The 20,262-nt window shown below is 40.6% G+C and overlaps 2 protein-coding genes across 2 annotated transcripts; both read left to right on the top strand.

Moving 5' to 3' along the window:
- The first annotated feature begins 28 nt into the window (after positions 1-28).
- On the top strand, positions 29-9,948 carry LOC121516278 (cytochrome c oxidase assembly protein COX18, mitochondrial). The gene is made up of 7 exons (XM_041797485.1): positions 29-180; positions 3,199-3,657; positions 6,482-6,582; positions 6,828-6,982; positions 7,075-7,190; positions 7,268-7,375; positions 9,517-9,948. The coding sequence occupies exons 2-7, from the start codon at positions 3,205-3,207 to the stop codon at positions 9,676-9,678; spliced, it is 1,095 nt and encodes a 364-aa protein (XP_041653419.1). The 5' UTR covers positions 29-180; positions 3,199-3,204; the 3' UTR covers positions 9,679-9,948.
- An 869-nt stretch (positions 9,949-10,817) lies between these two features.
- igfbp7 (insulin-like growth factor binding protein 7) lies at positions 10,818-18,493 on the top strand. Its single transcript, XM_041797486.1, has 5 exons — positions 10,818-11,272; positions 15,693-15,802; positions 17,497-17,604; positions 17,682-17,808; positions 18,045-18,493. The coding sequence occupies exons 1-5, from the start codon at positions 10,852-10,854 to the stop codon at positions 18,065-18,067; spliced, it is 789 nt and encodes a 262-aa protein (XP_041653420.1). The 5' UTR covers positions 10,818-10,851; the 3' UTR covers positions 18,068-18,493.
- The last annotated feature ends 1,769 nt before the right edge of the window (positions 18,494-20,262 follow it).

Below are 20,262 nucleotides of genomic sequence, written 5' to 3'. Positions count from 1 at the left end.
TCGTCGCACAATGTGACGTCACAATTGTGGGACTGTTTGCTCCCCGTGGTTGGAGGTGGATGAAGAGTAAATTCACTGATCAGTGATGATTGATGGATCCCTGATCACTGATTGTTTTAAGGCTTTCTAAACCTCTAACAGCACATCCGGGAAACGACGGGAACGGCTGACGTCACACAGGTAGGCTGACAATCCCTTACACTCAGGTTAACGTTATGAAAAATGATTCATAAACAAGATTGTCCTTTACACAAAGCTGTTATATACTAATGGTGTTTACAGGTAAATTTAAAAGAGTCTGCTATAGTAATGGATGCTGTTCCCTCTGAACTCATCATGCTAGGCACACCTGTACAAACACCTGTTCTTAGTCATGGTAGATCAGGCTTTCTTGAGGTATTGGAGCTTTCCATTGAATTGGCTCCCTAGTTTACTTCAAGTGAAGCTTCATTTGCTCTGCTAATCCATCTAGTGGACAATTATTGTAAAACAGCCGGAGTGATTATAATGACACCATGGCTTTGGTGTGTGGAGATTTGGCTGAATGATGTTTGTGATGCCAAAACATGATCATGAACTTAATAATATGGCGTCTGTCTTTATGATATAATGGCAGGGTCAAAAGGGAAAGTGGAAACGAATTCGGGAGAGGGTTGTGCCATGAATGTGCTTGTAATGTATATTTCGAATGGCACAGCACGCCACACCTCATGAGGCTTTGAACAGTACCACATATGTTTGTGATCCAATGACCATGTTAATGTGTAATAATACAGTGGCTATGGTAATGTGAAATAATCCAGTGGCTATGGTAATGTGAAATAATCCAGTGGCTATGGTAATGTGAAATAATCCAGTGCCTATGGTAATGTGAAATAATTCAGTGCCTATGGTAATGTGAAATAATCCAATGACTATGGTAATGTGTAATAATTCAGTGCCTATGGTAATGTGAAATAATCCAGTGGCTATGGTAATGTGAAATAATCCAGTGCCTATGGTAATGTGAAATAATCCAATGACTATGGTAATGTGAAATAATCCAATGACTATGGTAATGTGTAATAATTCAGTGCCTATGGTAATGTGTAATAATTCAGTGCCTATGGTAATGTGAAATAATCCAGTGGCTATGGTAATGTGTAATAATTCAGTGCCTATGGTAATGTGAAATAATCCAGTGGCTATGGTAATGTGTAATAATTCAGTGCCTATGGTAATGTGAAATACTCCAATGACTATGGTAATGTGTAATAATTCAGTGCCTATGGTAATGTGAAATAATACAGTGGCTATGGTAATGTGTAAAAATTCAGTGCCTATGGTAATGTGAAATAATCCAATGACTATGGTAATGTGTAATAATCCAGTGGCTATGGTAATGTGTAATATTCCAGTGGCTATGGTAATGTGTAATAATACAGTGGCTATGGTTATGTGTAATAATTCAGTGCCTATGGTAATGTGAAATAATCCAGTGGCTATGGTAATGTGAAATAATCCAGTGGCTATGGTAATGTGAAATAATCCAGTGGCTATGGTAATGTGAAATAATCCAGTGCCTATGGTAATGTGAAATAATCCAATGACTATGGTAATGTGAAATAATCCAATGACTATGGTAATGTGTAATAATTCAGTGCCTATGGTAATGTGTAATAATTCAGTGCCTATGGTAATGTGAAATAATCCAGTGGCTATGGTAATGTGTAATAATTCAGTGCCTATGGTAATGTGAAATAATCCAGTGGCTATGGTAATGTGTAATAATTCAGTGCCTATGGTAATGTGAAATAATCCAATGACTATGGTAATGTGTAATAATTCAGTGCCTATGGTAATGTGAAATAATACAGTGGCTATGGTAATGTGTAAAAATTCAGTGCCTATGGTAATGTGAAATAATCCAATGACTATGGTAATGTGTAATAATCCAGTGGCTATGGTAATGTGTAATATTCCAGTGGCTATGGTAATGTGTAATAATACAGTGGCTATGGTTATGTGTAATAATTCAGTGCCTATGGTAATGTGAAATAATCCAGTGGCTATGGTAATGTGTAATAATTCAGTGCCTATGGTAATGTGAAATAATCCGATGACTATGGTAAAGTGAAATAATCCAGTGGTTATGGTAATGTGTAATAATCCAGTGGCTTTGGTAATGTGTAATAATCCAAACACTATGGTAATGTGTAATAATCCAGTGGCTATGGTAATGTGTAATAATCCAAACACTATGGTAATGTGTAATAATCCAGTGGCTATGGTAATGTGTAATAATTCAATGACTATGGTAATGTGAAATAATACAGTGTCTATGTTAATGTGTAATAATTCAGTGCCTATGGTAATGTGAAATAATACAGTGTCTATGTTAATGTGTAATAATTCAGTGGCTATGGTAATGTGTAATAATTCAATGACTATGGTAATGTGTAATAATCCAATGACTATGGTAATGTGAAATAATTCAATGACTATGGTAATGTGAAATAATACAGTGGCTATGTTAATGTGTATTAATTCAGTGCCTATGGTAATGTGTAATAATTCAGTGCCTATGGTAATGTGAAATAATCCAGTGGCTAAGGTAATGTGTAATAATCCAATGACTATGGTAATGTGTTATAATCCAGTGGCTATGGTAATGTGTAATAATCCAAACACTATGGTAATGTGTAATAATCCAGTGCCTATGGTAATGTGTAATAATTCAGTGCCTATGGTAATGTGAAATAATCCAGTGGCTAAGGTAATGTGTAATAATCCAATGACTATGGTAATGTGTTATAATCCAGTGGCTATGGTAATTTGTAATAATCCAAACACTATGGTAATGTGTAATAATCCAGTGCCTATGGTAATGTGTAATAATTCAATGACTATGGTAATGTGTAATAATCCATTGGCTATGGTAATGTGTAATAATTCAGTGGCTATGGTAATGTGTAATAATCCAGTGACTATAGTAATGGGTAATTATATACTCACTTGGGTAATGTGTAATAATCAAATGACCTTGGTAAAGTGTGATAATCTCATTACTATGGTAATGTGTGATAATTAACTGTCAATGGGGTGTCATACTCCCTTTTTTTTAGTGCCATTCTTCATCATAATTAGAATTAAAATGACAGTTGAATGGATGGCCATCATTTATGTAATGTCTCGTTTTTCTTTCTCGTTTCTGGACAGGTTACCATGCCGCCCCGTGTCCTCCAGCTGTCAGCACAAAGACTCTGCTCTGCTGCCTTCAGCAGGGTGTCCCCTTCCCTTAGACCCACCACTGCTCTACCTCCCCCTGCTGGATCCCTGCCATTATGCTGTCAACACTTACCATTCAACCAGTCAATAGCCAGGAAACTATCTAGGGTCAGAGGGGTCTCAGGGGTGTGGACGCCATCCAGTGTGTGGACGTTGTCCGGTGTGAGGAACTTCTCAGGTGAGGTTGGTGGCGGCAGTGATGATGTCAGCAGCAGCTGGTACAGCACCCTGTCCGACTCGGCTCCAGTTCACCTCTGTGAACACCTGCTGGTGGGCGTGCAGCAGGTCAGCGGACTGCCCTGGTGGTTGAGCATCGTCGTGACAACATTTTCAGTCAGAACACTCATCACCCTCCCGCTGGCTGCTTACCAGATGGTTGTCATCTCCAAGGTAACAGACAGGTTATCCCCATGGAAACAGACAGGCTAGGGTCATCAACTGTGGAGCTATTATTGTTGCAAAAGTATTTGCAAATGCATACAAAGATCTGCACACAAATCCACAAATGCATGTACAGATCTGAAATGTGTGCACAAATCCACAAATGTGTGTACAGATCTGCAAATTCGTGTAAAGATTTGCAAATTTGTGCAAAGTTTTGCAACTTTGTACAAAGATCCACAAATGCGTTCACTAATTTGCAAATATGTAGACCAATTTGTAATTGTGGACTTAGTTCATACTCACGTGACTTTTGCAACACTTGTACCGCGCACGATTTGTACTCAGATCCGTAAGCGTGTACTTAGATCTGTAATCGTGAAGGCTGGGTCTGTTGCCCTCAGCGCAGGCTCACAGGCAAAGCTGCCTTTCTCATCACATCGGCATCACACAGGAGGCAGCAGTTAAGACTTAGTCTCTATGTAACGTCAATATGGAGGGACAAATGTTATCGTATTATACCGTTAATGTTATTATTCATATTTTGATTGAAAGAGTGAATAAAATAATGACTTCTTATCTCCAAAATCGTGTCAGAGCGGTGGTTGAATTGCCATCTCTACAAGACAGGGTTTTATGTGTTGTATTTAACAGAAATCCCCATTATGACGGGGTATGAGCAATAAGATCGAGAGTGGTCTGTAATATTTCTATTTATATAAATAACAGGGGAAGAGAAAGATTGACGGCCATACACAGAGCTGAACACCACCCACTAATGTTGACATCTTACTCACTTTGCTGTTACAGAACGTGTTGATCAGGCTGCTGAGTGGTAACATCGCTGATTTTCATTTACTCAGTCGTGGGTTCGAATCTTGCAATATACTAAATATTTATTTCTTATTACCTGGCCAGGAAACATCTAGGACTTGATAATTTGCTTTAATGTGTGAGAAAACGATCGGCCTGACGAAATATTCATTTCAGTCCAGTACAGTTCGCACTACACAGTCATTTTAATATTTTGATCATTTGCTCTGACATCACACCGATAGTTCCGTCAGCTGCCCTTAAAATAGAAAATCGCTCTGCAGTCCCGTGAGCAAAAGAATCCCAACATAAAAATGTAAAAGCTAAAGTTCTGCTGTGGCCACCTGAAAAACTCTGAAATTAGAGACCTCAGAGTCACCTGGCTCTGCCCAATGTGGTGCTGATCCTGCACCTGCAGCACTAACAGCTCCAGCGTGATGACTCTGTCCACGGCTGAAGACTTCCTCTACCTGTCATCTACTCCCGCCCGCGCATGCGCGGATTCTGGCCTGATGCTGATTCTCTGAAACCGTCCAGTAGTCATCCAGCTGATAAGTGGCTGAGTGGCAATATCACGGCAAATTTTGCAATATAATATATTACAATATAAATTCTATACATTTATTTCTTATTACCTGTTTGTTTTTTGCTGGTAACTTTTATACACCGATCATGAATTTAATCACTCAGGCACGGAAATAGACGCAGTGCTTGTTTTGCTTGATGCTTTCAGTGAATCAGCATCAGGCCATAATCCGCGCATGCGCGGGCATGAGTAGATGACAGGTAGAGGAAGTCTTCAGCCGTGGACAGAGTCATCACGCTGGCGCTGTTTGTGCTGCAGGTGCAGGATCAGCAGCACCACACTAGGCAGAGCTAGGTGACTCTGAGGTCTCTAATTTCAGAGTTTTTCAGGTGGCCACAGCAGAACTTTAGCTTTTACATTTTTATGTTGGGATTCTTTTGCTCACGGGACTGCAGAGCGATTTTCTATTTTAAGGGCAGCTGACGGAGATTTCAACATTGGTGGGTGGTGTTCAGATCTGTGTATGGCCGTCAATCTTTCTCTTCCCCTGTTATTTATATAAATAGAAATATTACAGACCACTCTCTATCTTATTGCTCATACCCCGTCATAATGGAGATTTCTGTTAAATACAACACATAAAATCCTGTCTTGTAGAGATGGCAATTCAACCACCACTCTGACACGATTTTGGAGATAAGAAGTCATTATTTTATTCACTCTTTCAATCAAAATATGAATAATAACATTAACGGTATAATACGATAACATTTCTCCTTCCACATTGACGTTATATAGAGCCGTTACTAAGTCTTAACTGCTGCCTCCTGTGTGATGCCGAAGTGATGAGAAAGGCAGCTTTGCCTGTGAGCCTGCGCTGAGGGCAACAGACCCAGCCTTCACGCTTACAGATCTAAGTACACGCTTATGGATCTGAGTACAAATCGTGCACGGTACAAGTGTTGCAAAAGTCACATGTGTATGACAGCCAATTGAGAGGCAGATTCTGAACCAAAATGAACTAAGTCCACAATTACAAATTGGTCTACATATTTGCAAATTAGTGAACACATTTGTGGATCTTTGTACAGAGTTGCAAAACTTTGCACACATTTGCAAATCTTTACACAGATTTGCAGATCTGTACACACATTTGTGGATTTGTGCACACATTTGTGGATTTTTGTGCAGATCTTTGTACGCATTTCCAAATACTTTTGCAACAATAATAGCTCCATAATCTACCTACCAGATGGTTGTTATCTCTATGGTAACAGACAATGAGGGGCTTAGTCTGAACAGGTATCCAGCAGTGACCCTTAAGGAACCCTAAAGTTAAACCTCCTGTTTTAATGATAATTCATTGTTAAAGGTAACATTTTAATGTTGATCCCTCTCTCCAGTTTTTACTTCTTCAAACTTTGATTCTTTGAAACTTTGTCAAAAACCGTAGTCTTCATTTTGGTAACCATGGTAACCTGCAGGTGTTTACAGGTGGAGGCGCTGCAGGTGGAGATCTCAGAGCTCGCCAAAAGACTCCGATATGAAGTGTCTGTCCGAGCGAGAGAGAGAGGCTGGACAGAGAAACAGTGCAGGTACACAAACTCGGACCAAAACACCAGTCAGGATTCGGTTTGATCCTGTTAGATCTGTTTCAGTCACCATGGTAACAACCATGTTTCCATGTCCCAACAAAAGCTAACTTTAAAAAGACGGGAATGGGCAGCGATCTCTGAGGAACCCCAAAGTTAATATCTAAATAATTAACATTAGGTCAGCTTTATGTTCTTGGTCTCTGAGGAGTCCTGGTCCTGATTTTTTGAGGTGTTTCTCTGTACAGGATCCAGTTCAAGAGGAATCTGTCGCGGCTGGTATCCGGTCTCTACATCAGGGACAACTGTCACCCGTTCAAGGCCAGTGTGCTGATCTGGGTCCAGATCCCCCTCTGGATAGGTCTGTCTCTGGCCATAAGGAACCTTAGTCTGGACCAGAGCGGTAAGTCTGGCTCCTGTGTAACCCTGATACTGGTCATAGCTGGTCCTTATCTAACCCTGGTCCTGGTCTAACTTTAGTTTTGTTTCTTGCAGGTCTTGGTTCTAGCCTATCAACAGGGGGTGCTCTTTGGTTTTCTGACCTCACGTTACCAGACTCTACCTGGATCCTCCCAGTCTGCCTTGGACTCATCAATCTACTCATCGTAGAGGTCAGTCTGATCACATGACCTCATAACATCATGTGATAATGTTACCTGCTCTGACCCCGCCCCCCTTTCCTCTTCAGGTGTTTGCTCTGCAGAGACTCCAGTCCACAAAGTTCCAGAAGGCTGTGACAAACTTCATCCGAATGTTTTCTGTCCTGATGATCCCGATCGCCGCCACAGTCCCCTCTGTGAGTCAACAACTGGAAAAACAGCTGGTTAAACAGGCATCAAACAGCCAGTAAAACAGGAAGAAAACAGCTAGTAAATAGCCAATAAAACTGGCAGAACAGCTGGTAAAACGGCCAATAAATAGGCATAAAACAGCCAGTAAACATGCATTAAAAAGTCTTAAACAGTGTGTTAAACAGGCAGTAAACAGCTGGTAAAACAGCCGGTAAATATGCATAAAAAAATATTAAATAGCTCGTAGAACAGACAGCAACCAGCCGGTAAACATGCATTAGAAAGTCTTAAACAGCTGGTTAAACAGGCAGCAAACAGCTTGGAAATAGCCAATATAATTGGAAGAACAGCTGGTAAAACAGCCAATAAATAGGCATAAAACAGCCAGTAACATGCATTAAAAAGTCTTAAACAGTGCGTTTAACAAGGAGCAAACAGCTGGTAAACATGCATTAAAAAGTCTTAAACAGCTGGTAAAACCGGCAGCAAACAGCCAGTAGAGATGCATTAAAAAGATTTAGCGCGTTTAACAAGGAGAAAACAGCCAGTAACATGCATTAAAAAGTCTTAAACAGTGCGTTTAACAAGGAGCAAACAGCTGGTAAACATGCAATAAAAAGTCTTAAACAGCTGGTAAAACCGGCAGCAAACAGCCAGTAAAGATGCATTAAAAAGATTTAGCACGTTTAACAAGGAGAAAACAGCTAGTAAACATGCATTAAAAAGTCTTAAACAGCTGGTTAAACAGGCAGCAATCCACTTGGAAATAGCCGATATAATCATCAGAACAGCTAGTAAAATGGCCAATAAATAGGCATAAAACAGTTGGTAAAACAGCTGGTAAACATGCATTAAAAAGTCTTAAACAGCATGTTCAACAAGCAGCAAACAGCAAGTAACATGCACTTCAAAGTCTTCAACAGCTGGTAAAACAGGCAGCAAACAGCTTGTAAAACAGCTGAAAAAAAATGCTTTACAAAGTCTTAAACAGCTGCCAAAACAGGCTGGAAACAGCTGGTAAAACAGCAGGTCAACATACATTAAAAAGGCTTAAACAGCTGGTTAAACAGGCAGGAAACGGCTGGTAAAACAGCAGGTAAACATACATTAAAAAGTCTTAAACAGCTGGTTAAACAGGCAGGAAACGGCTAGTAAAACAGCAGGTAAACATACATTAAAAAGTCTTAAACAGCTGGTTAAACAGGCAGGAAACGGCTGGTAAAACAGCAGGTAAACATACATTAAAAAGTCTTAAACAGCTGGTTAAACAGGCAGGAAACGGCTGGTAAAACAGCAGGTACACATACATTAAAAAGTCTTAAACAGCTGGTTAAACAGGCAGGAAACGGCTGGTAAAACAGCAGGTAAACATACATTAAAAAGTCTTAAACAGCTGGTTAAACAGGCAGGAAACGGCTAGTAAAACAGCAGGTAAACATACATTAAAACGTCTTAAACAGCTGGTTAAACAGGCAGCAAACAGCTGGTAAAACAGTCAATAAAATAGGGATGAAACAGGTGGTAAATCAGCAGAACACAGCTGATTTTTCAGAAAGAAAACAGCTGGTAAATGGCCAGTAAAACAGGCAGGAAACAGCTGGTTAAACAGCTGGTTAAGCAGGCATTAAAACGTTTGAAACAGCCAGTCTGACAGCCCAAGTTTTGCACAGGTGGTCCCTATAAGAGCAGTGTTTAAACCCCTTTATTTTAAGACTTTCTGGGGCCTTTCCTCAGGTGTTGGTCCTGTTCCTGGTCTAGTTGTTGTGGTCCAGGTGGTTCAGATGGAGATCTGGTTCATGTTCATGTGTATTTTATTTCCAGTAACATGTTCAGGTATGCCAGACATTCCTGAGCTCTTTCATCAGATAAAACACATTCAGACATGTTTACCTGCCCCCCCCACCCCCAATCATTACCACGTGCACAAACCTCACCTGTACAGCAGTGTGTTTCTTTTTTTAAATACAGAAATCCTTAGAATGAAACTCATACATAAACATATTATAATACCTTTAAACAAACAAATGATATTTTTACACTCATTAGGATCATCAGCCAGGTTGTTTTACGTTTAGCAAATGTTTTTTTCCCTGGGCTGGTTTAATCCAATCAGTGGCGTCTCTCCTGTTTTTCCTTCTTTTCCCAGTCGATGGCGCTGTACTGGTTTGTCTCCAGTCTTGTTGGATTCAGTCACAATCTCGTCCTCCGATCGCCGTTCGTCCACAAAATCCTACAACTGAAAACGGCGAGATCTGACACGCCATACAGAGATCTGCTGACGGCGTTTGTCAACAAATACTTCAAATAATATGACAATACAACGTCTACACAACTACACAACTTCTACACAACCTCACACCGTCTGCACAGCCCCACACCTTCCTGACCTACCTGCTGTCAAACCTCTAGCCAGGGTAGACAGTTTTCCTGTAAATCTGACCTGATTGGTTGATACTGAAGTCATGTTGAGTTTCTGTAAATATGTAAAACATTCAGTGTGTGTGTGTGTGTGTGTATATGTGTGTCTTCCTGCTGTTTGAACAAAAACAGGAAGAATAAACTTGACCTTTGACGTGAAGTATTTCCTGTTTCATTTTTTTCCCACCGAGAAAAACAAACTTCCTAAAAATACAATTCGCATACAGCTCCTAAAAAAAGCATTGACCCACTTGGATTTTTTACACTTTGATTTTATAAATCAATCATGATCAATATAATTTGGCTTTTAGAACAAAAAAACTTCATTAATGTCAAAGGGAAAAAAGATTTCTACCAAGTAAAATAGAAATCTGTTATATAAAATAAGTGACTGTACAAATACTCACCCCCTTTAAAGGGACTGTCCTAATCCAACAGAGGTCCAGCCAATTGGTGCTAGTAGTCTCACAGTTAGTATAATGGGGATCAGCTGAGTGCAGTGAATGTGTCTCAGTGATTGGAGGATAAAGACACCTGTGTCTGGAAGGTCCAGTCACTAGTTAATTAGTGTTCCTGGCTACCATTGCACTATAAAGACAAAAGAACACACAAAGAAAAGGTTATGGAAAACTCTTAAGTCAGGGGATGGATATGAAAAAATTTCCAAGGCTCTGAACATCCCCCAGAGTTCAGTTAAATCCATCATGAAGAAATGAAGGAATATTTATCACAGTATCATCAGATGTATTATTATTAAATATTCAGCTTGTTTTAATAATTTTTTACATTTTTTTAACAAATCCTGAATGCAACACAGAAAATAGTCTCTTACAGCCCCCTAACTCTGTGTCTGTTGAACTCTCTCCTACAAAAACAATCCCTCCGGGGTCATACTGCATCTCTAAAGTCTCCTTGCCCTGCAGACAGACTGGCTCAGATGGACCAACCCCCATCAGACTGATGGAACAGAGGGGCAGAGCCAGAGAGCTGGGGGCGGCACAACAGAGTCAGATATAGAGAGCTCACAGAGCACCCAGAGCTCAGAGAGACCATCAGAGAGACCATGATGATGATGAAGACGCTGATCTGTCTCCTCCCTCTCCTCCCCCTCCTCTCGGCGGCGGCCCCGGGATGTGGACCATGTGATCCGGCTCAGTGTGCTCCTCTCCCCGTGGATGGCTGCCCCGCCGGCGCCCTGATGGATGCGTGCGGCTGCTGTTCTGTCTGTGCAGCCGCAGAGGGTGAGCTGTGCGGTGGCCGGCGTGCTGCAGCCCGTCGCTGTGGGGCCGGTTTGGAGTGTTTGAAGAGTCCGGATGAGAAGAAGAACAAACTGGGAGTCTGCATCTGCAAGAGCAACTATGACGTGTGTGGCAACGACGGCGTGACCTACAAGAGCGGCTGTGCACTGAAGAGCGCCAGCGCGGCCGCAGAGAAAGAGGGCAAACAACCAATCAGTGTGCAGCACAAAGGACGCTGTGCTACAGGTGAGACCCCTGAACCTAACCCAGAGACAGGGACGGTTTTAGAAATGTGGGGGCCCTGGGTACAGACAAACATGGGGCTTCTCTGTGTTTATCTGAAATCAGTCCTAGAGAGTGCAGAACAACACAGAATAGTCCATCTACATCTATGTTTTAATTATATAAATAAAATACATTATTAAATAGAGCTGATAACAGCACTGAAGGGCCCTCGGACCACAGTGCATGTCGGGGTCTGAAGCCCCCGCTAGGTGTTGGCAAAGGAGGTCATGTTGGTCAGAGAGGTCATGCTCATCCTCAATGGACTGGCATTTAATCAAAAATAATTACATGTTGTACTTTGTATATGAGGTAGTACTGGCTGTCTACACAAGAAGGCAGTATATCAAAGGAGGATACTGATCTGAGCAGGACTGGCATTTCTAAATACTTTGATTTATAAAAAGATTTGAATATACATGTGAGATTTGAAGCAAATCTGATGTTTTGTATGAGGGTTATGAAAACTTCCTGTGAAATTGGCGACTTACCAAAATGCTCTCCATCAGCAGCAAGGTGTGCTTTAATAAGACATGTTAATGATGAGGACAATTATAGACATTTTAGATAGAGTAAACTGAGCTTGAGAGGTGCAGCTCAGTAACAGCAGTGATGTAGACCCTGTGATGGAGAACCAGTGATGGAGAACCAGTGATGTAGAACCATTGATGCGGAACCAGTGATGTAGACTCAGTGATGCAGAACCAGTGATGGAGAACCAGTGATGGAGAACCAGTGATGTGGAACCATTGATGGAGAACCAGTGATGTAGAACCATTGATGTGAAACCAGTGATGTGGAACCAGTGATGTGAAACCACTGATGTGGAACCAGTGATGTAGACTAAGTGATGTAGAGTAAGTGATGTAGAACCAGTGATAAAGACACAGAGATATAGAACCAGTAATGTAGACTCAGTGATGTAGACTCAGTGATGTGGACTAAGTGATGTAGAACCAGTGATGTAGAATCAGTGATGTGGAACCAGCGATGTAGAGTAAGTGATGTAGAACCAGTGATGTAGACTAAGTAATGTGGAACCAGTGACGTAGACTCAGTGATGGAGAACCAGTGATGTAGAACCAGTGATGTAGAACCAGTGATGTAGAACCAGTGATGGAGAACCAGTGATGGAGAACCATTGATGCGGAACCAGTGATGTGGACTAAGTGATGTAGAACCAGTGATGTAGAATCAGTGATGTGGAACCAGCGATGTAGAGTAAGTGATGTAGAACCAGTGATGTAGACTAAGTAATGTGGAACCAGTGATGTAGACTCAGTGATGTAGAACCAGTGGTGTAGAACCAGTGATCTGGATCCAGTGGTGTAGAACCAGTGATCTGGATCCAGTGATGGAGAACCATTGATGCGGAACCAGTGATGTAGACTAAGTGATGTAGAGAAAGTGATGCAGAACCAGTGATGTAGACTCAGTGATGTAGAACCAGTGGTGTAGAACCAGTGATCTGGATCCAGTGGTGTAGAACCAGTGATCTGGATCCAGTGATGGAGAACCAGTGATGGAATACCAGTGATGTAGAAGCAGTGATGGAGAACCAGTGATGGAGAACCAGTCATGTGGAACCAGTGACGGAGAACAAGTGATGTAGAACCATTGATGTGAAACCAGTGATGTAGAACCATTGATGTGAAACCAGTGATGTAGAACCAGTGATGGAGAACCAGTTATGTGGAACCAGTGATGTAAAACCAGTGATGTAAAACCAGTGATGTGAAACCACTGATGTGGAACCACTGATGTGGAACCAGTGATGTAGACTAAGTGATGTAGAGTAAGTGATGCAGAACCAGTGATAAAGACTCAGAGATATAGATCCAGTAATGTAGACTCAGTGTTGTAGGACCAGCGATGTAGAACCAGTGATGTGGAACCAGTGATGTAGACTAAGTGATGTGGAACCAGTGATGTAGACTCAGTGATGTGGAACCAGTGATGTAGACTAAGTGATGTAGAACCAGTGATGTAGACTAAGTGATGTAGAACCAGTGATGTAGACTAAGTGATGTAGAACCAGTGATGTAGACTAAGTGATGTAGAACCAGTCATGTAGACTCAGTGATGTGGAGTGGTCTGAGTGGTGATGTGAAAATTACTGTCGTTGATGTCAGTGGCATTGGAGAATACCATGTATTTGGTCTTGCTAGGATTGAGAGCCAGTGTTCAAGAGGGCATGTTGTAATAGACTGAAAGTTCACTGAAGGGTTTGAATTGCTGAATAGGCAGTTTTGGTAAAGCAATATAAAGCTGTATTGTCAGCATAAAGGTGTGTGTTAGATTCTATTATAGATGATGTGGTATTGTTGATGTATATTGTAAATAAGAGAGGATCCAGTATTGAACCTTGCGGTACTCCTTTTGATAGTGGCAAACACAGAACAATAATTACCTAGGAAAGGGGGGTCAAACTCAATCCTAGAAGGGGCCGGATTCTGAATTAAGGTCTAACCTGAGGGCCTAACAGGGTCCACATTTAACCACACCGTCAACTTCATTTTTTGGCCAGTAATACATTATGGGGAAAAAATGAGCAATTACGATTAATGATTTTTAGATTTAAAAGGCCTAAATGATAAGTTAAGGCTCAAAATCTGAGATAAAAAGTCAAACTTATTTGTTCAAAAGGTCAAACACAAAATTAGATGTTAAAAAAATGCTTTTAATAGGCAAATATATAAAAAAGAAAGTCAAAATCTTGTTTTTGAGGCAAAAATATGGCATTAAATTGAATTTGGTGCACCTGAAAGATTAAAATATGATATATAGATGGAAATAATAAATTGAAAAGGTCAAAATTAGAAATAAAAAGTGAAAATAATAAATAGACAAAGTCAAAATGTGAGATAAAAAGTCAAAATTCTAAATTGAAAACGCCATAATACTAAAGTAAAAAATAATCAATTCAAAATGGTCAAAATATGAAATAAAAGTCCAAATAATAGATTGAAGTCATAATTGTAAAATGCAAAAATGAAAATATGAAATGAAAACACAAAATAATTTGTTTTCCCACATTGTTTTACTTTTCACTTTTCTCATATTTTAAGACTTAAGGATATTTCATATCATCAACATTAAGTTAACATTTTTACTCTGGAGGAAATCTGCAGACCTCATATTTTAGGGCCACTTGTAATAAGAACATGTTATGATCTTGCGGGCCTGGTATAACTGTACCTCAGGCTGGATTTGCCCACCCCCCCTCCCTCAAGTTTGACACCTCTGACCTAGAACCACACATTGATCTCTCTGTGAAAGGTAGTCCTGGAACCATTTACAGGATAGAGAGTCAAAACCAATCTCTCTTAACTTCTCAAGGAGCAGAAAATGGTCAACGGTATCGAAGACTTTTGTTAAATCTACAAATAATGCAGTAAAGTATTTCCTCTCGTCTATCTGAGAAATTATATCATTTTTGACTGATGTGACTGCAGTGATTGTACTGCGATTTCTTTTAAAACTTGACTGATGTGGATTTAATACATGATTACTGGAAAGGAATTACTTGATTTGATTGTTGACTAATGATTCTAAGATTTTAGCTAGACAGGATAGTTTGGAAATGGGCCGATAGTTATTAAGGTCGGTTTTATCCCCACCCAGTGGGAGTACATGTGCAGTCTTCCAGACCTTGGGAAAACCCCGGTGGAAACAGAAAGATTAACCAAATGTGCAACTTGCTCCGTAATTATTGTTTTAAGATGAAAGGATCCATTTAATCTTGCCCAGTTGTTTTCCTGCAATCTATGTTTTGAAGTGCCTCTCTGACAGCAGGGCAAGAAAAGGGCTTATTTTTTGTTCTGTTATTGACATTTCATCATTTTAGTGGTAAAGACACTGTTCAGTCATTCTAATAAGGTTTTCTTAGAAATGAAAGCACAAATGAGAGAAAATAACTGCAGAACAAGTTTAAATAGGTCCCATTCAGCAGCATTCTGTGTACAAAGTGTGTTGGTGTATATATTTGTACTTCTGCATGTAGCTGTGCGTTTCTCTGACATTAACTCTCTCTGACTGATGATGATCCTCCTTAATCCCTCTAAAAAACACACCATTCTTTCTAAATGAAAACCTCGACTGAGCGCGCTCAGACTCGACCAAATTCCACTGAGGTCACCGAGGTTTTTCTGCCTCTGATGGATTCCTGCGTCCTGTTCCATCCTGCCTCACATCGGAGTGGAAACTCCCGTCAGCTTTATGATCTCTGATTTATTCAGTTAATATAGAATTATTGATGATATGAATATCTCTGATTTATTCAACTAATATAGAATAATTGATGATAATAATATCTCTGATTTATTCGGTTAATATAGATCAATAATTATCAGTGATTTTAATATCCATGATTCTCTTTCTCCAGCTCCCGTCATCGTCACTCCTCCAGGGGAGGTCTACAATGTGACCGGTTCTCAGGTTTACCTGAGCTGTGAAGCAGTTGGTGTTCCCACACCTGTGCTTACCTGGAAGAAGGTAGGTCCTTTTATTATAATTAATCAGTTGTTATTGATTAGGGTCAAAACCAGCATTAAAGTTATCTGCAGACAAAGAGGTTAGGTCTAGACTAGACTGATCCACAAAGACTAGACTCTGATCCACAAAAACTAGACTCTGATCCACAAAGACCTGACTCTGATCCACAAAGACTAGACTCTGATCCACAAAGACTAGACTCTGATCCACAGAGACCTGACTCTGATCTACTAAAACTAGACTCTGATCCACAAAGACCTGACTCTGATCATACATGAACTCTGCAGAGGGAAACATTTAGAGAAAGACCACAAGCGGATTAGGCAGAAACCAGAACCAGAACCAGTATGATGATAAGTCGTGGATCTCATAATCCCAGAACATGAGGACACAAATAATTACATGACCAAATAAATGAATAAATACATCAGCCTGGTCGAGCCTGGTGGAGTTTTTGAGTCGTTGTTAAACTGTAAATCCTGATCTGGTTTCTGAGTCCTAGTGACTCAAGCCCTGCTCCTTCCTCTCTGTCTGACTTCCTGTTTCCTGTCTGTGTTTGAAGAAACAATGAGGGGTTGAACCACCTCCTTCCACAGACGGACTCTGTGAACCCAGATGTCTTGAAGATCCTTGTTAGGAAAAAGTCCTCTCATTGGACCATCCTGTTACCATGGTCATCCTCAGGGTGGATTCAGAGTTAGCGGGACACTCTTTGGACCCCTGTCCTCTGCTCTCATTGGACTGGTCAAGTGTTCCTTAATTCTAGCTTTGAAATCTCCTAAACTAAAACAACACTCAAGTTTAAGATTGCCCTGTAACTCTGACCAGGACGACGGAGCAAAAACATTAAAAGTTCTTTGACCAAAGACAGAAAGAATTCCAGGAATCACATGCGTGACCACTCCATGTGAACGGAGATTACAGCTACTGGCAGCTTTAGGAGCCAGAGAACAAAGATTAGAAGGTAATTCATGTAAAATAGGCTTATAAAGAAACCAATGTTCCATCCTTCTATCATACAAGGAAGACTCATACAAGACACAACGTTATTCCCATCACTGTCATTGGAGGGGGAAGAGTCCAATAATGTGTACGTAAATGAGTAGTGGGAGGAACCAATTAACATGTATGTTAATGACGAGTGGGAGGGTCCATTAATGTGTGTGTTAATGAGGAGTGGGAGGAGTCCATTAATTTGTATATAAATGAGGAGCGGGAGGGGTCAATTAACATGTATGTTAATGAGGATTGGGAGGAGTCAATTAATGTATATGTATAAATAAGAAGTGGGATGAGTCCATTTATATGTATGTAAATTAGGAGTGGGAGGGGTCCAAACTGTGTATGTAAATATAAGTGATATAAATAGGTAAATGAGGTGTGGGAGGAGTAAATTAACATGTATGTTAATGAGGAGTGGGAGGAGTCCATTAATGTGTATGTTAATGAGGAGTGGGAGGAGTCAGTTAACATGTATGTTAATAAGAAGTGGGAGGAGTTAAGTTTTTAAGTTCAGAAGTAAAGCAGTCTTATCACAGATCACATCTCATTATCAGCTTATTGATATTTAAGTTATATATCAATATATAATATAATGTAAACTTAAATTGATTGACTGAATGACCTTTAACAGAAAGATGGTTGAATCTGAACATCATAACGTTTAGTATAACTGTGGTGGTGTCTTCTCTCAGGTCCTCAATGGGAGAAAGAGGATGCTTCTTCTTCCTGGAGACCGAGACAATCTGGCCATTCAGACGAGAGGAGGACCAGAGAAACATGAAGTGACCGGCTGGGTTCTGGTTAGTTTTATATAAATATGGACATTAATGAATAGAGATGACAGGTATTGCACACAGGCTCTCTGTTTTCTCTCTAGATCTCTCCTCTGACCAAAGAAGAAGAAGGATCTTATGAGTGTCACGCCACCAACGCTAAAGGAGAGGCTTCAGCTGTCGGGACCATTCATGTGGTCGAGTCTACTGATGACATCACTGTTAAGAAGGGTAATCAAGAAAAAAAAAGAAATTAATAACATTGATAATATTCAGAACATTAATAACAGCAATATCATATAATAATAATAATAATGTTGTATAATGTTTACTCTCTTTAATTTTGATAGAAGGAAAAATACAGGAAGTTAAATTACAAACATGTAAAATGAGTTTTAATAAAAAGGAAGAAAATTTAGTTTATATCACAGGAAGTTTTCTGAATTCATGATGTCTTTTTTTTTCAGTGACAAAGGAAGATAAGCTCTGATCAGCCAATCAGAGAGCAGAGGAGGTGATCAGCTGATAAGGGGAGTTGATTTTAGCAGCTGAGGTTTTTTTTTTAAATTTTTATTAAAATTGTTCATTTCTTGAATGAACATTTTTATTTTTATTGAAACATTTGATTTTCTTCTTCATGACTGAACGTTACTATTTCTATGTGTTTATACTTTTGGCTTGTATTTTGGTAGTTTAAATCAGGCTGCTGTAAGCCAGTGCCCTCTGAAGACATCGTGCTGCCTTCATGAGCTCTTCTGATATGTTTAAGTCTAAAACAGCGGTAAACAGCTGAAGGCAAAAGAGCGGCCTCTGAGAAATTTCAGAATAAAATAATCACTGAATTAATTTTAACTTTAAATGTTTGACATGTCTTCTTTTCATCCTAATAAAAAATAAACTTAACTAATAAAATAAATAATGAGGCTCTGTGTTTTTATGCAAAACTGAATCTTTAAAAATGAATTAAGTGTTTAAAGGTTTTATTTTTTAATCCTGATGCTTCCTTCAAGCTAAATATCCCCCAAATCCTTTAAACCCAGCAGCTCCACCCTCATTAATATTCACATTTTTACTGTGAGCTTGTTCTAATTTTTATAAGGGGGTAAGTTTGATGCATTTGACAGCTTCTAAAACTTTACTGAGCTGCAGGCTCAGCACGTACATGGTAAGCCTCCCTGAACCCGCTGGCAGCCACTCCTGACTATTGAACCTGGATCCACCGATGACTGTTGGACTGTCCCCTACTCTCAGCCTCAGAAAGTTTGTGAAACACCTTTTAACTCTCAAGGAGGCAACATTGGTGATCAGGAGTAAAATCAAAGTCTGCTTAAAATCTGTAGCCTTGAACAGGCATCAGGGGGAATTCTTGTGCATTTAAATGTTGTATAATACTCCTATTAGCCTCTAGGGGGCACTGATAGGACAGCACTGGACCAAAAGGTACTGGACCAAGTTTTGAGTCCACCATTGAGAGTTCTTCCGGTCCATGGAGAATCTTGCGGACCTGAAGATGTGGCAGAATGTCTTATTTTCTTCCCAGTGGCCATCACACACATATAAGTGTGTTAATTTATGGATCATCACTTGTATGTGCTGCATTTCAGGTCGATTTCACACCAGACTTAACACCCTTCTTTGATTCAAACCACTATGTCAGTGACGGACCCTGGCTTAACACTCTGTGAAGAGCAATGTAAATAATAAAGTTGTGTCTTTGACTGCTTTTTGTTAAAAGTAAGCCACTTTAATCAAGTTCCTCCTCCTGACCTGGGTCTGTGGTGCCAAGTCTGCAGTCTGTCTGTGCATGAGCTGATGAGTAATAGTCTATAGCCCATGGAACTATGATGTGAACTTTGGTAGAGCAGCCCCACCAACTGGCTGCAGGCTCTCCCTGCAGCATGAGCGTGATGTAGCTGTTAGCTCCACTGGAACTTTAGTGGCTTCTAAAGTTAAGGATAAAACATACAAGACAAACATGAGTTTTTCAATCATGAATCAGCACCTCGAAAATTGAAGCCATGGGCCTCAGTCAGAAAAGGTTGGAATGCCTTCTCCAGGTTGGGAATGAGATCCTGCCCCAAGTGGAGGTGTTCAAGTATCTTGGGGTCTTGTTCTTGAGTGAGGGAAAAATGGAGTGGGAGATCAACAAGGTGGATCAGTACGGCGTCTGCAGTGATGCGGTCTCTGCATCGGTCTATCGTGCTGAAGAAAGAGTTGAGTCGAAAGTTGAAGCTCTCGATTTACCGCTCGATCTACGTTCTTACCCTCACCTGTGGTCACAAGCTGTAGGTAGTGACCGAAAAATCGAGATCGTGGATACAGGCGGCTGAAATGAATTTCCTCTGCATGGTGTCTGGGCTCTCCCTTAGAGATAGGGTGAGAAGCTTGGCCATCCGGGAGGGATTCGGAGTAGAGCCGCTGCTCCTCCGTGTTGATAGGAGCCAGATGACATCCCTGGTAAGGTGTCCCAGGGCAGGTCCCACTGGGAGGAGGCCCCGGGGAAGACCCAGGACGCGCTGGAGAGACTATGTATCCTGGCTGGCCTGGAAACGCCTTGGGATCCCTCAGGAAAAGCTGGACAAAGTGGCTGGGGAGAGGGAAGTCTGGGCTTCCCTGCCTAGGCTGCTGCCCCGCGACCTGACCTCAGATAAGTGGAAGAAGATGGATGGATGGACGGAAGCTCTC

The sequence above is a fragment of the Cheilinus undulatus genome, linkage group 10, assembly GCF_018320785.1.
Source record: "Cheilinus undulatus linkage group 10, ASM1832078v1, whole genome shotgun sequence".
Taxonomy (NCBI): Eukaryota; Metazoa; Chordata; class Actinopteri; order Labriformes; family Labridae; genus Cheilinus; species Cheilinus undulatus.
This window is presented reverse-complemented; position numbering and strand designations above follow the sequence as displayed.